Raw genomic sequence first — 11513 nt, 5'->3', positions numbered from 1 at the left:
AATAAGGCAAATTCATGACAAAGCATGTCAAAGATTGTTAAAAACACAGGTACTGTAACAGGGCCAAATGCTCAGTGTTGCTGGTCATGACCTGTTGGAAGTTTAGGGGATTCCTTACTGAGGAAATACCACAATACCCTGTTCTAAACTCTTCTTTAGCCTTCTATTGTTCATCTCTGTCAAAGGAAAGCTAACTGGGTAGACCTTTGATCTGATCTACTTACATTCTTTTGCTGTTCAGTGAGTATTAGATTTTCATCAGAAGCAGAGATGGAGAAGAGATACGTTAAGCCATTATTTTTTTGGCAAGAAGTAATGACAGCACAGACAACAGATGCATTGTGTCACTGGATATTTCTTTATCATCTGCTGTCTCCTACTCTCCCTAAAACACTTACTTCCACTCCTCAGTAGATTTACTGCTCCAGTGATTTGATTATGAGTGCTTTCTAGGAACATATAATAAAAATTTAAATCCAAATAGATTGATTTAAACTCTTAAGACAAGTAATCTGTTCATGATCAATTTCTAAACAAAAAGAGTAAGATGCATAGTGTCTATAGATAATACTTGCAGTTTGTCTAAATCTTTTTGCTGCCTAGAAGTTTTGTTTCTCCCTTTTGTTGCTCTTCTTTATGTGCATTCATGGCTTTATGTTAGTATGCAGCTTGGGGATAAATGGAATGTATATGTCTAGTCTCTTCAGAGTCATACATGAATTCCAGGGTATATCATGAGGTGGGACAGCATCTGCAGTACAGATAGTGCAGTTGGCCTTAAGCTCCCCTGAGATACGTAGCGTAGAGCAGAAGAAAAGGAGCAACAGATGAGAAAATGTTACAGAAAACCATTTTTGTTCTCTCTTACATGTTAAAAAACACACTACGGAAAAGCCCTTTGAGAAGGATAAACTTGTAATGCATGAAATGGGATGTTTGAATCTGCAAATCAGAGCATGAAAGTCAGGAAGTAGTTATAATAAAAGTTAGTGCTTATGGAGCAAACCGATAGTTCATTTGAGGTCTGTACTATTCTCATTAGAGAGCATTAGGTCTGTACTATTCCTCATTCTCATTAAACTCACCTTTCCTGTAGGAGGACTGGAATCAGGCACATTATCCAGTACCTCATCTATTCAAGGAAAGTGAAAGAATTCCTACAAAAGGCAACTGGAGTGTGAAGTAACCTCCCGATGCACTTTCTTTTGACCATTTACAGGAGACGTTCTATTTTTAAAGTTTTAATTATGTTGGTTAATATAAATACTGTAATCTCTTTATTTGTACAAATAGAGGTGACTATAGCGCCAGTAAAGAGTACACCAAGACCCTTCAGCAAAAGCTATGAGCGATGAGCCAAAAAGCAAACCAGGAATACTTTGTTTCTATCCGTAAGTTGTCAGGAGGTCATAACTGCTGTTTGGTAACAACTGGGAGGATGAATACCTATTTCTTTATTTCCAGATTTGAGTATCACAGTCATTCTATATTGGGTTACCATTTAAGAAAAGTCAGAAAGCCTAGCTAAGTAAAATGTGACCATCCCCCAACTCTACACTTCTTTTTTTTCATCAGTTCTTTGATTTAATTCCTTTCAGTTCATTTCCAAATTAATTCAAATGGGTGATTTTAACTTGGTCTTTTTTGGTTGTTTGTTTCCTTTCTATATTTTCCTGGTCATTTACTATGACTTAATTAGTAGATTTGTATATTCACTTTTATATCACAAACCACGTGACCACTTGTCATTATGTAGCAGTCAGTAATTTCTAATTAAATTTGGGGGTAATACAGCCGGACTCTTAGCACAGGTATTTCATGAGGATGAATAATAAATGGAATAATTTGAGACCTTTATATTATTGTGGTGCCATTTTGGCTATTACCTACATTTCAGGAGTGCTTCTTCCTGAGTCAATATCTGTAGAGCTTCCACATCTTATTTTTATATTAGGACACACTAGTCCTACCTGTGTCTGAGATTCTGCCAAAGGACACCAAGAAGAAGTGGCTGGACTTGCAGCTGAGCCATGCACAAGAGGTACTAAGTTTGGGTACATGATAAGCATATCATGGTAAGTCATAGTAAGCCATTGCCATAACTCCCTAACATAATTACACAAGACCTATATATTGCTTTCTGCTTCAGAAATCGCCACAGGTTCGCTATAGGGTTTTCTTTCCTTGCTCACCTAAAGTTTTCAGATGGATTTTATTTCTGTTTATTACAAGCAAGACAGTTACTTAATTTCAACGGACTGTGTGGACAGGAGTAGGTAGGAGAACAGGTAGAGAATAGGAAGGAGTCTACTGCTGAATTCTTTACAGATCCTAGTATATATTTGTAACGTTCCCAATGCTTCATAAACTGAAGGATCTTCTACTGTTCTGAAATATACAGTATGTGTGACTTATTTAGTAGCTGGGCCTGCAGCATAAGAATTTGTTGCACTTGCCATTTGTAGTATTTGTCACCTTTAAGGCCTCTCCTGGTATTCATCTTTCATTCAGCTAAGGATGATTGCCAGAAACATCTTTGGAAACTCACCAGCAGTGCCGCACTTCAGAATGATATGTTCTGTCCATCAGGATTGGAACACCCTGTCAGTCCAGAATTTCAATTTATCTTGAAGTGCAAAGGGCTTAGGTTTAAAATTTATATATGTAAGCCTTTATACTGCCTTCATGACTGCGGTGATTTACCCCATAGAATCTGTCATGACTGAGCAGTTAGGGGGGAAATAATGAAGGCCTAAATGCTTCATTTGGTATGGCTTGATGTCAGCGCGGTCAGGGAGCTTCCAGGTTTTTTTGGCTATCTCTTTTCTGGATTGTTGTTCTCTGAAGGTTTTATGATTTTTTAATCATAAAATTGTGCCTGGTGACTTACAGTGAAGTGAGTCTCAAAAGGTAATTTTGAGTTTGGTTCATACCCTAGCCTATGGCTTCTGTCTGCACTGGCAGATACGATCCAAGTATCTTTTGGCATTTTGTTCTGCTTGAGCCCAAAGCTTCGGTCACTGGCGGTGTATGCTTCATTTCAAAAGGTTTCATGTTAGAAGCTCTCAAGACAGGGACAAAAATTACTGGTGATAGCATTTCTTAGCAATACTTTTATCTACAGGAAGCTATCAATCATTGCCTTTGTTAACCTGTGTCTGCCTGAGAAGTGCTTTTATACAGTGTATGCTTAATAACGAAAGTGTGCATTACATGCTTAAATGCACGGATTTTTAGGGGGAGTAAGAGATCTGTGGCATAAGCCGCAGCCGACTTTCCCGGCGGAAGGTGTTTGTGCCGTCTTTCAGAAACGGGCTCCGGTGCAGGCCGTCCCAACTCCCTCGCGCTTTTGTACCGCCCGTGGCCGTGGCTGTTCCCTAGCAGGCCAGAACGGGGCCTGCAGCGCCTGCTCCTGCTGCGGCAGCCTTCTCCCTCCTGCCCAGCACCCTGCCTGCCGGCAGCGCCCCCAGCCCGCGGGCAGCGCCAAGGGTCGTCCGTCCGCTCGAGCGAGCCCGGGGGCGGGGCGGGGCGGGGCGGGGCGGTGCGCGTGTTGTGGCAGCGCTGCTAGGATACGCGCGCCGGCAGCCGCGCCCGGAGCGGTAACGGCAGCCGCGGGCGGCGGCGGGGGGCGCGGAGAAAGAGGAGAGGGGGAGCGGGGAGGTGGGGCGGGTGGGACCGCCGGCGGCCGCCTGTCCTCGCGCCGCGGGCGGGCGCCTTCCGCAGCCGGCTCGCTCGGTTGTGCGGGGAGGCTTTCGGAAGGTCTCGTCGGAAGAGGCCTCCCCAAAGCCGCCTGCTCGTTTCGTAGGGCTGCCCCACGTCTCTCGGGGAGAAGCTTCGCCGGCGGCGCCTGCGGCCCGCCCGCGGAGTGAGGAGCGGCGGTGGCGGCATGGACCTGGCCGTCAGGGAGCGGCTCCTCGCCGCAGAGAGCCGCCGAGGTAAGGGGATGTCAGACGTTGCGAAATTTTGCCCGTCTTTAAAAACAAGTAAAATAAATCGCACCTTAAGCACGAAAACTGCCTGATCTTAATCTGTTTTGTTTCTAGATATATAGAAAACGTATTCTTTCTCTGAATGCTTTGAACGTGCTTCTTAGCTATGAAAAGAAGTAACAGCTATAGTGTTCTTAATCTGGTTTTCTTCCAGTCAAGTTTGCTTCATATAAAAGCTTTAAGGATCGAATCTCGAATTCAACAGAAAGAGTGCTGTTGAGTTCAGGGAATTGTGAATCAGGCCTTCGAAGTAGTTCGCTTTCTCGTATGCTAACGTTAGTGATTTTAAATTGCAAGAGAGTTGTTAATGCTTCATCTTACAACTGTGGCTGACTTTGAACAACAGTTGTTTGACATTCGTGATTTATTTTTGTAAAGGAGAAACATGTAGTTGATTTGAAATAATGCGATCATGTCTGTCAGTCCACCTTGAAGCGTAAATTATCTGTTACATTCTTTATTCCTTTTTTATTTCAGATGTTCAGGCTTTGAAGAATGCTTATGAGTTGATCAAATCAGCCAGTCAAGGAAAATCTGCACTTGACTCATCAGATAACTTCAGCACCGACTTATATGTTTTATGTGCTGAACAAGCATTTCAGGTTTGTAATTTAGGCAGTTTAGCTGTTTTGAATAAAAACATTTATATGACATATTGTATTTACAGTTGTTAAAGTTACTACTTAAAAATATTCCCAGAAGTACCTGTGAAAAAATATTACACTTCTATTTTCGGAGAGCAATTGTTTAAACATGCATTTTCAGTTAAAACTAGGCCTAATCACTTCTTTATAGTCAGTCAGCAAACTGTGGTTTGTGAAGTTTGTAATTAGACCAAAATATGCAAGGTATACCATAGTAATATAAAATAGTTTGCCATGCCTGTTTTTTCTTGTTATGGAAAAACTAACGTTAGCAGTTTGGTTATGACTGAAGAAAATGTGTTTGTGAACAGTCCCTACCGGGCAAAAGAAGAAAAGGTGACATTCTAATTACGAAAGATTGTTGCTAATTGAGCTGACTTCTATAAAATGTGGTAGAGGTTCTTAATTTTGAAGTATTTTTTAATTTTCAATCCATGGGTACAAGTGATTGGATTTCAAGCAGACAGAGTTTCTAATAAAACAATTTTTTTTTTTTCAAGCTGCAAGCCACTCAAATTCTACATGTTGTCTGAAAATTGAGGTGTGACACTGACATCCATACAAAATCCTGCAGGCTAATATCCGTCCTTTTAAAAAAAAAATCTACTAAGAATTTTGCCTTTATGTTAACAAATCTGTTAATGGCTATTAAAAAAGGAAACATTTTTTGTATGCTGTAAGGGGTTCTATGACTGAGTGACTCAGGAGCTTTGTTAAATAAAAGAGCTATTTTTCTATACATTTGGAATGACAAAAGTCTACATTAAATTTTAATAAATCTTAATGGGTTTATACCAGATCTGATATGCAGCTTTATGGAATACTGTTTGCATACTGGTATGCAGTTAGATGTTACACTTTGAGTAGGCATGCATTTTTAAAAGCTAACAGTTCTTAATTATTTGTTGCATTTTAAAAATATTAAAATGCTTTTTTTGGTCTTAGCTGGGTTATCTGGAAATAAGCAGTGACTGTCTACAGATGTATTTTAAAGGAAGATTTCCTGTGAACCAGTTTCTTGGCAGAGCGTATTTGTGCCAAGGCCAGTTGCACACTCCACTCTCTACAGATAATTTGGTGAGAAATTATGAAGGTTGCATTATACTAAGCCAGTTTTTGAAAGTATTTCTTCCTAGATTTTTATGTATCGCTTTCAGTCATTTAAAATACACAAGGGTAATCAGGACTGTTGGAAGAATCAAAGGAAAGTATATTAACGGTAGTTGGGCAGTAGACAAAACTTACCAGCTGAATTAGACTGATATTGCAAATACTTTGGGGAGGAAAAAAAAAGAATCCAAAATTTTTCAGAAGGTTGATTGTTTTAAAGTCAACATTTTCGCTTTTTACATTGGTATGATACTTTCAGACCAAATTTAGCTGTAACTGGCAAAACGATTACCGGTTTTATTCAGGATCACACTAAGCATTTTACAGAATCGTGGGAAATGGAGGACTAAAGGGGCCCTCAGAGAGGTTGTACAGTTCATTTCTCTTCTGTGGCAATGTGCTTTCACCACTGATCAGTAACTTTTCCATGTAGTACTTTGGATGTGGCTTTTTGAAATGAGAGATGAAGCTTTCTGGTAGCAACTCAGCAGGATACTTCTGCTTCTAAAAGCTTCTGTGTGTTACTATTTGGTGATACCATGTCCATACATGATAAGCAGTTTTTACCTCCTGTTGAATTTAAAATGGAGTGGGATCTGTTTTCTGTCTTCAGTATTTCACTTGCCCTCATACTGTCGTCAGTCAGCTTTGACAATTTGTCAATGATATCTGACCCCCTAAAATGGCTGCAACAGATGTTTGTGTTATTTGCGTTCACAAATTTCCCTGACGGATGTTGCTGTAGTTTCTTTGAATAATGTGTTTGAATTAACTTTCAAGCTAGAATCTTTTCCTTATTATATTATCTGTACTTTCTCTGCCTTCTCTGAGTGCGTGTGCAGAATAACTGATCAGTGATCCCTTTAAAACTTTGTACACCTTTGAAAAGTATTTTCTAACGTCCAGTTAGCCTTTCACGTTTCTAAATTAAACAAACTATTCTGTGATGTTTTCTAAATCTCAGCCAAATTTTGCTGTTTTCTTCTTCACTCTTGCTAACTTCTTAGAAATTAAGAACCGTCCCAGTATATGCAATGCTAACTTGGTTCCCTTGTGCTGTGCATTGTAATATGCTTTTAAGATACACTTTGTATCAGCTGTAAAGTCTTTTCACTGCTGTGTTCCTAGATCATTTATGAAAATGGGAGTGGCACAACATCTCATGCTGTATGACTAGTAATCATCATTCACTTAGAAGGGATAAATTTGTCCTTATGTTGGTTTCCATCCTTGTTAGCTGATTAAGATACTTATGTTCCTAAGGGCCAAGTGCAACTTTTCTACTTTAGTATCTAACATTGCTCAGGCTCTTAATCTTGGTTTTCTCTTTATCTAGGCAGTTCCCACTTATTGCTCAGAAGCCCTCTTATGCCAGTCCCAGAGTTCAGTAAATCAGTCCCAGCTATCTCGGAGTTTTTAGTTATTCTGTTCTGTCTCACTATAGAGAGCCCTCTGGTGTCATCCCCTTCCTGCCCATCCAGTTCCACCTCCGCTTTGCCATTTCCATTGCATCTCTCTCTTAGGCTTTCAAAAATCCCTTTTTATGCTCCCATCCATCTTCTTTACACCTTCCCTTGAGGTGTTTGTACATACTGATGAGATCCCCCCGAGCCGCCTTCTCCAGGCTAAACAGTCCCAGCTCTCTCAGCCTTTCCTCCTATGAGATATGCTCTAGTCCCTTCATCATTTTTGCGGCCCTTCATTGGACTCTTTCCCCAGTGTCCATGTCTCTCTCGTACTGGGGAGCCCAGAACTGGGCACAGTACTCCTGGTGTGGCCTCACCAGTGCTGAGTAGAGGGGAAGGATCATCTCCCTCGAGCTGCTGGCAACACTCCTCCTAAGGCAGCCCAGGACACTGTTAGCCACCTTTGCGGCAAGGGCACGCTGCTGGCTTGTGTTGAACTTGGTGTCCACGAGGACCCCAGGTCCTCCTCTGAAAAGCTGCTTCCTAGCTGCTTTAATGATAAAAAGAGCATGCCTGACACACCGCTCAGTTGACAAATTCTTGTTGGAGTTTTTCTGCAGAAAATTTTTTAATGGGACAAAGCAATTTTTTTTTTTTCCCCTGGCTTTGCTCATGGACGTTTCTGAGCTTTCTTTGGTGAAAGCTTGTAAAGTGCGCAGCTTTGCAGTTTTGGAAAATTTCAGTCCTGATAATTAAAGTTTGGCAGAAATGAAAGGAACTGAAAATATAGTCTTAAAATTTGAAATCAGGAAAACACAGTAATAGGCAATGCTACCGATTTTTAGTTATTCTGTTTCTATGGCAGCAACTTCTTATGGCAGCATGTTTTATTTGAGATGATTGGTTTGAAAATAAAAATCATGAGATGTGAACATATTGAAATAGGAAGACAATGTACTGATTTATAAAAACCATATTCAAATTGCATTAACAATTTTTTTGTTCTGTTCTAGGAAGAGTTTGAAAAGTTTGTGCTGTTTTTTATGAAGGCAATCGATTTTGCCACCCATGATCCAAGGTAGGCCCTACTGATAGGATTAACTCTTTAAATCTCAGGAAATGCTACTGAGTTAGTAGGTTTTCATAGTTGTTTGTCTCAGATTTTCACTAGGTAGTCTGGAGTTGTGTTGTTTGGGATTTTTTTTGCTTTTGTGGATTTTCCTTCCATTTTGTTACTGCACTTCTGTAACCGCTGTGCGTGCCGCAACAATATAATAATACTGAACAGTCTCAAATAGACAGGATGAATCAGCCTGTTTGAGGTTGGTAGATAGCTCTGAGCATTTCTTCCCCTTTTATATTTATACTCTGTAGAAGGAGAGCACCATGTTAGCTTATTTTAAGGGGCTAATTACTGGGTAGAGTGTAGTTGCAAGAGTTATCGTATTCTCATGCTGTACTTGTGTTCTCAGTCCTTAGTCGGGATTGGTTCTCATCTAAACACATAGGAAAGGTTCCAATTTTTGCTTCTTAGAAGTGTCTTAAAATACTCCAGCTGTAATTTTATGTTTATCTAAGTCCATGAAATACTAAATTCTTGATTCTTGTTTTTCAGATATTATTTTTTGATATATAATGCCTCAGTTCTTTATTGGCAACTCGTGAGGCCATATCTTAAGCCTGGATTCCGTTATTGTCTTATTCCCAGCCTTTCTCAGATTGTTAAAGCGTTAAGCCAAACTGAAGAGCAAGACAATGAATGGACAGCAGAACTCATGATGTAGGTTTAATTGTATTTTTTCACATGGGCATTCTGTGGTCCTCTTGTACATGTGGCTGCCACCTGAGGTAGTCTTTAATAATGTATATTTCGTGGGTAACATTGTAGATACATTTATTGTGGAAAGCTTAATTCATAACTCTTAAAGATATATAAATGCATGCTTAACATAAAAGGGGCGTCATTGTAATATTTACTTTGAGGTTAAAATTTTAGTGGCAGAGGCAGTTAGGCCCTAGGTCTGATCTGAATTATCACAGTCATTTTGGATGGGGTGTTTGAGTCACTGCTTACGTGCAGTCCTTTTAAGTGAGGAGACAGACAAACTCCCGTTTTCTTTAAGAACTATTTTCTTCAGGTAAAGAAACATAACCTTTAAATAGAGAAACAAAGATCTCTTCTGTCCTCTGATCCCTGAAGAGAAAGGAACAGCCTGGTAAGGATGTGAGAACATATTCAGGATGCTTTCTAATTTCCTCCTTCATTATGAAGATTTTAAATATATTGACCTAAGTTATCTTTCTCACTATTTTTTTCCTCTTGTTAACCCATAACTGGATGTTGAAATGAAACTTTATGAAAAATCAGTGAGCAAAATAAGTATTTGTATTGCAAGTACAGCAATTGACAATACAGAGATGAGTTACCGTCAGTAGTGATGTGGTTTTTATATGTCAGTCACGTGCTGTAATGTACAATTTGGTACTGTATGGTTCTTATCAATGTAATTAGTTTAGGTCAAGCTTTTTCCTTTCTAATTAGTATTATATCCAGTTTTCTTCAGGGCTGCCCCTGCTAATTTGGATATACTGCTTGGCCTAATGTTTCAAAGCGTGAATGAAATAGGTCTTATGCAAAATAACAGCTCAAAAGTTATGAAAAGGAGAATAACTTGCATAAACAAGGCTATTAAGGTTTCAACCAACAGGTTTCCTTTATGGGAGTTAATGAAGGGAAATAGATTGTTATTTGAGAGTTAAACCTCCCACTCCCAACAGGGTGAATTCACAGGATCTCTTTCAGTATTATGCAAAAAAATAAGAATTAAAAATCTAATAATTTTAGGGAAGAGATTAGTAATCTAGGGTTGGATAAAAATGCCTTCCACATTTATGTCTGTCATAACGGAAATTTTTCAACCAATTTCATGTTTTATTCAGGAAATATATAGGGTTTTTTTATATATATACACACACACACTGTTCAGAAGTGTATAGTGTAATTTACACTGAATTAAATAATTAATTCTAGTCAGATCTTTAGCAATTCGTATTTCACGGAAGACAATTTGTGGCTGAAGGAGTATGTTGTAGTTATTTTCCCCATTTCAGGGACATTCTTATTAAGCATGACTGAAAGTCCTTATTGCTTGTATAAGGAAATGAAAAATGCAACCTGATTAAATGTAGTTTTAAAAGATAGGTACAAATACAGAGTTTTTAAATAGACATGTATGTTGTTACTTTCTGCTGTAGTGGTGGGTTTTAAGTGACTGAACAAATTAATACTTTTTGATACGTTGCCTTTAAATACATTTATCCGTAATGAGAATAGCAGAAAGGTACATGTTAATGTATTATACAATATGCCTAAATAATTCTCAGTGTATCTATTGAAAATATCGTTGTTTGTTTGAGCTATGTACGAGTGGTCTCAATCTGACTTCCCATTGCGTGTTCAGTGGTGTATATATGATGACACCCGCAGACTTATTTTTCAGACATCATCAGTGGGTTGTTCGGATGGTAGAATTTAAATATTTTTGTGTTTAAATGTGGTCACTTCTGCTAAGAAAAAATACGTGTGAAGGAGTTTTCTTCAGGCAGAGCAGAGGGTTTTAGCAGCATAGCCCTGGAAACCTTTTTTCCTGGGAAGTATGGGATCCTAGTTAGAAGATTAGTTTTCCTTTAATTCTTTAGAATGTGAGAGCCTTTGACAATGGAGGTTGACTAAATTGCTTGAGTTAACAGTCCTGAGTTATAACAAAGCATACATTTTCTCAGTGAGAGGCCCCTGGTTCTGCCGTCTTCACAGAACAGCTGAGGTTGGAAAGGACCTCTCAAGATCACCTAGTCCAACCCTCCTGCTCAAGCATCTTGGTACAATATAGTCGATAGTTGTTGAGAGCGGTGTGTCATTTTTTTGTGGAGTGGCTACATATATTTAAGGCTGATACTGGCTTCTTTGGAGGGTATAATTGTATAAATGATGTGTGTGCCCAGATTATTCTATCATTTTAATCTAACTGAAAGGCTTAAATGATTAAGTCCTTGATTTAGATGAGAAGTGAAGCTGTGCTGTGGAAATTTAGATCATATACATATTACATGTATATGTATAAGGTATATGCTAATATAATCTGCTCAATGTCTCTGACAGCTGTTCACTATCAAGAAGAAGTTTTATTATTACAAATTCAGGCAAAAATAAGGTCCTAATGTTCCTTTTTTTTGAATATAATTGTAGGTTTACGGATCTGATATTCAGAGTTAGACCTTTTGGCAGACTTTACTTGTTTTTAGAATCACAAAATCATTTAGGTTGGAAACGACCTTTAAGATCATCAAGTCCTACCGTAAACCCA

General features: G+C 39.0%; 1 protein-coding gene across 1 annotated transcript in view; it reads left to right on the top strand.

Moving 5' to 3' along the window:
• The first annotated feature begins 3886 nt into the window (after nucleotides 1-3886).
• The window catches only part of CFAP46 (cilia and flagella associated protein 46), an 85510-nt gene continuing 77883 nt past the window's right edge, over nucleotides 3887-11513 (top strand). The window contains exons 1-5 of the mRNA XM_075155327.1: nucleotides 3887-3935; nucleotides 4467-4591; nucleotides 5579-5710; nucleotides 8163-8227; nucleotides 8765-8929. Coding sequence (XP_075011428.1) covers nucleotides 3887-3935; nucleotides 4467-4591; nucleotides 5579-5710; nucleotides 8163-8227; nucleotides 8765-8929 — 536 coding nt within the window. The remainder of the gene's footprint in view (nucleotides 3936-4466; nucleotides 4592-5578; nucleotides 5711-8162; nucleotides 8228-8764; nucleotides 8930-11513) is intronic.

Source organism: Calonectris borealis, chromosome 7, assembly GCF_964195595.1.
Source record: "Calonectris borealis chromosome 7, bCalBor7.hap1.2, whole genome shotgun sequence".
In the NCBI taxonomy this organism is placed as follows: Eukaryota; Metazoa; Chordata; class Aves; order Procellariiformes; family Procellariidae; genus Calonectris; species Calonectris borealis.
The sequence above is the reverse complement of the archived record's forward strand: the minus strand, read 5'-3'. Positions and strand labels throughout refer to the sequence as shown.